This window comes from Gossypium hirsutum, chromosome A02, assembly GCF_007990345.1.
Source record: "Gossypium hirsutum isolate 1008001.06 chromosome A02, Gossypium_hirsutum_v2.1, whole genome shotgun sequence".
Taxonomy (NCBI): domain Eukaryota; kingdom Viridiplantae; phylum Streptophyta; class Magnoliopsida; order Malvales; family Malvaceae; genus Gossypium; species Gossypium hirsutum.
The window spans coordinates 101,137,543-101,140,702 of NC_053425.1; the positions used below are offsets into that span (position 1 = coordinate 101,137,543).

Here is a 3,160-nt window from a genome sequence, read left to right on the forward strand (position 1 = left end):
CATGTAAATCTCATAGATTATTTCAAATAGTTTAGGAGCAACAGATAAAAGATCAGATGCATCGGCAAATGGGAAAACCAGAGTCAAGAGAGAAAATGCTAAGAGGAAATGAGAATATCACATCTCTGCTATGGAAAGTCATTTCTGTCATCCTTGTAGTACTTGATTAATAAAACTTGATCCTTTTGGTACCTTGAATTCAGCAGATATGCAAGGCTGCTAAGGCAATCCAGGCCATATAAGATACAATTAATAGTTATTGTAAAACTTACCAGCTGGGCACGTTCCACATGCTGCTTCTCATTCAAATGTAAAATTCTGCATTTTTTAGTCATTCATTACAATATGATGCTGGCATATATATATGATCTGATCATGTAAAGTTTTTTCATGCATCTACGTATAAACATATGCAGTTATATACAAGCTTTCTGATTCTCACTGTCCAAGTAATGACATCTAGGTGCTTTGTCTTTGATTCTCATCAAATCAGGGATATTTTTTTAGGTACATAGGAAGCACGAATCAATTGAGCTAAGTTTTGTTATTGTTGGTGTATTCAGACTCCGAGAACAACATTTCTTGTAACAATACCGAGTACGAGTATCTAGTATTTCATTTTTAATTTTTTTCATATATTCATATGGGAAGATTAAAATTCCATGAGGATAAAGGCACAAAGTAGCTGAAGAATGATTGAATTAAGATTTCTCTAAAAAGCAATAATCATTATATACATAGACTTGCTAAATCTTTCATTTGTTTTATTTTCTTGCTTTTCTTTTTTTTAATTAAAGAATGAACACGATAATGGAGCGGTTCAGTACAAACTGCTACTGTGCTATCTATAAATAGACATGCTTTCATCCTTCATCCCTTATCAAGTTGAAGACTGTTTCTTAGTACTTAAAACCATGAAAGCTGTTTATTTCCTTGCAGCATTTGTCCTTTTGGGTTTGGCTTCCAAACTTGCCTCAGCCTCTGATCCCAGCCCTCTTCAGGATTTCTGTATAGCAGTTAATGATGCCAAAAATGGTGGTATATATATATATATACATGTTCTTTTATATTCTTTGGATCTTCCTCTTGGCATAATATTCTCTTACCATTTATGCAGTTTTCATTAATGGCAAGTTGTGCAAGGACCCAAAGCTTGCAACTCCAGAAGACTTCTTCTTTTCAGGGCTTAATATTCCAGGAAACACATCAAATCAAGTAGGATCAATGATCACTCCAGTCATTGTTTCAGGACTTAACACTCTTGGTATATCTCTTGTTCGAATTGATTATGCACCGTACGTTGGTCTAAATCCTCTTCACACACACCCTCGTGCCACCGAAATCTTAGTTGTTGTCCAAGGCACACTTTACGTCGGTTTTGTTACGTCAAACCCAGATAGTCGTCTCTTCACCAAAGTGCTATACCCTGGAGATGTCTTTGTTTTCCCACTAGGTCTGATTCACTTCCAGTTCAACATAGGGCATACCAATGCGGTTGCCTTTGCTGCTCTCAGTAGCCAAAACCCAGGGGTCGTCACCATTGCAAGTGCAGTGTTTGGCTCAGACCCGGATATCAATCCTGATGTTCTTGCCAAGGCCTTTCAACTGGACAAGAAAATTGTTAACCAACTTCAATCCCGGTTTTGGTCGGATAACGACAGTAGGAATTAATGTTAACTTCTACAGCCCCATCAAACTTAACTGTGTACCCAATTCTCTGCTATTGCTAATTTTATTTTCAATTTAATTCAAATTTAATTACTCTGTTTAATTTCGCTTCATCATATATTTTGTTTAATTCTTTTATTATTTTATTTTCATTAGATATGATGCCATTCATGCTCCAAAACCTGTGCCATATACTATATTAAACAAAAATATTTTAATATTAATTCATAACGTAATAAATACAACCAAATAGCATATAATATAAAAAATTAACATTAAATTTTAAACTTAACACTTTATTATACACAGTGTGGGTATATAAACTAATTTTAAATCTATTTACCTTAATAATAAAGTTCTATTATAAGTTCTGATCATATCTAAGTCTTTTTGATACAATGTCTAAAACTACTCATAGTCCTTCCCTAAACTCTTAAATATGAGTGGATAATATGTTTCAGCAGACTTGAACCTACATCCTCTTGTTTTAACAATAATACCAATACTAATTGAACTAAAACTCAATTGATATAAAACTTCAAATATTAAATTAAAAATTTTAAAAGTCTAAGTATTATTCTCAATATATATATTGCATTACAACTAGAACTAATATATGTCAAAAAAATATTTTCAAAACTTTTAAATTATTCATAAACTCCCCAACCCCTAATTAATTAAATTGAAAGAATATTGCACTGACTTGAAATTAATACTTGACTAACTTAACAATATAATGAGTAATAAAAGTATTCTTTTAATATATATATATAGGTAAATTATACAAATGGTCATACAATTATGCTCATATTTTTATTTTGGTAATTTAATTTTAAAAAATTTCAATTTAGGTACTAACGTTTGAATTTATTTCTATTTTGGCCACATGTCATTAAATTGATAATGAAAAGCCTTTTTCTAACTAGTATAATAACATATTTAGTTCCCAATACTTACATATTCTATTCATCTAATCTTAATTCTAAATAACTCAATAAATTTAACCCTTCACATTTACAAATTCTATCAATTTGATCCTCAAAATTCTTACTAAAAATTTTCAACTTTTAAAATAGGAACATTCCGTATCTATAAATTTGTACCTAAAAAAAAGTTCTCCAATTAAACAAATTCGTATTAGATGCGAATATGAATTTCGATTCAACTATTCTCTCAACCTTTCAAAGTCCACACCCCTAAACGAAAGGAAGACAATATAATTAAATTAACATAGCATTGGACTAAATACTCACTAAAACCAGATTCAGATCATCCTTCCTACAACTGTGTTCAAAGATTAACACCCCCAACCCCCTAATTAGTTCATGCTTCAACCAATTTACATCACGCATCGATACAAAGATTAATATCCAAATAAGCAAGTGAAGCGATCTATCAAACCAAAAAGCGATTTTTGTTGGGACTCTGTTTGCAACTGTAAATTCTAAAAACTAAATTGCATTTCAAGTTTGGCTGCTTGAAATACATGTAT

The 3,160-nt window shown here is 31.4% G+C and overlaps 1 protein-coding gene across 1 annotated transcript; it reads left to right on the forward strand.

Annotated features, from left to right (window-relative positions):
* The first annotated feature begins 908 nt into the window (after window positions 1–908).
* On the forward strand, window positions 909–1,703 carry LOC107938773 (germin-like protein subfamily 1 member 13). Its single transcript, XM_016872015.2, has 2 exons — window positions 909–1,038; window positions 1,118–1,703. Exons 1-2 carry the CDS (start codon window positions 915–917, stop codon window positions 1,669–1,671), a joined length of 678 nt encoding a protein of 225 aa, XP_016727504.1. The 5' UTR covers window positions 909–914; the 3' UTR covers window positions 1,672–1,703.
* Window positions 1,704–3,160: the final 1,457 nt, after the last annotated feature.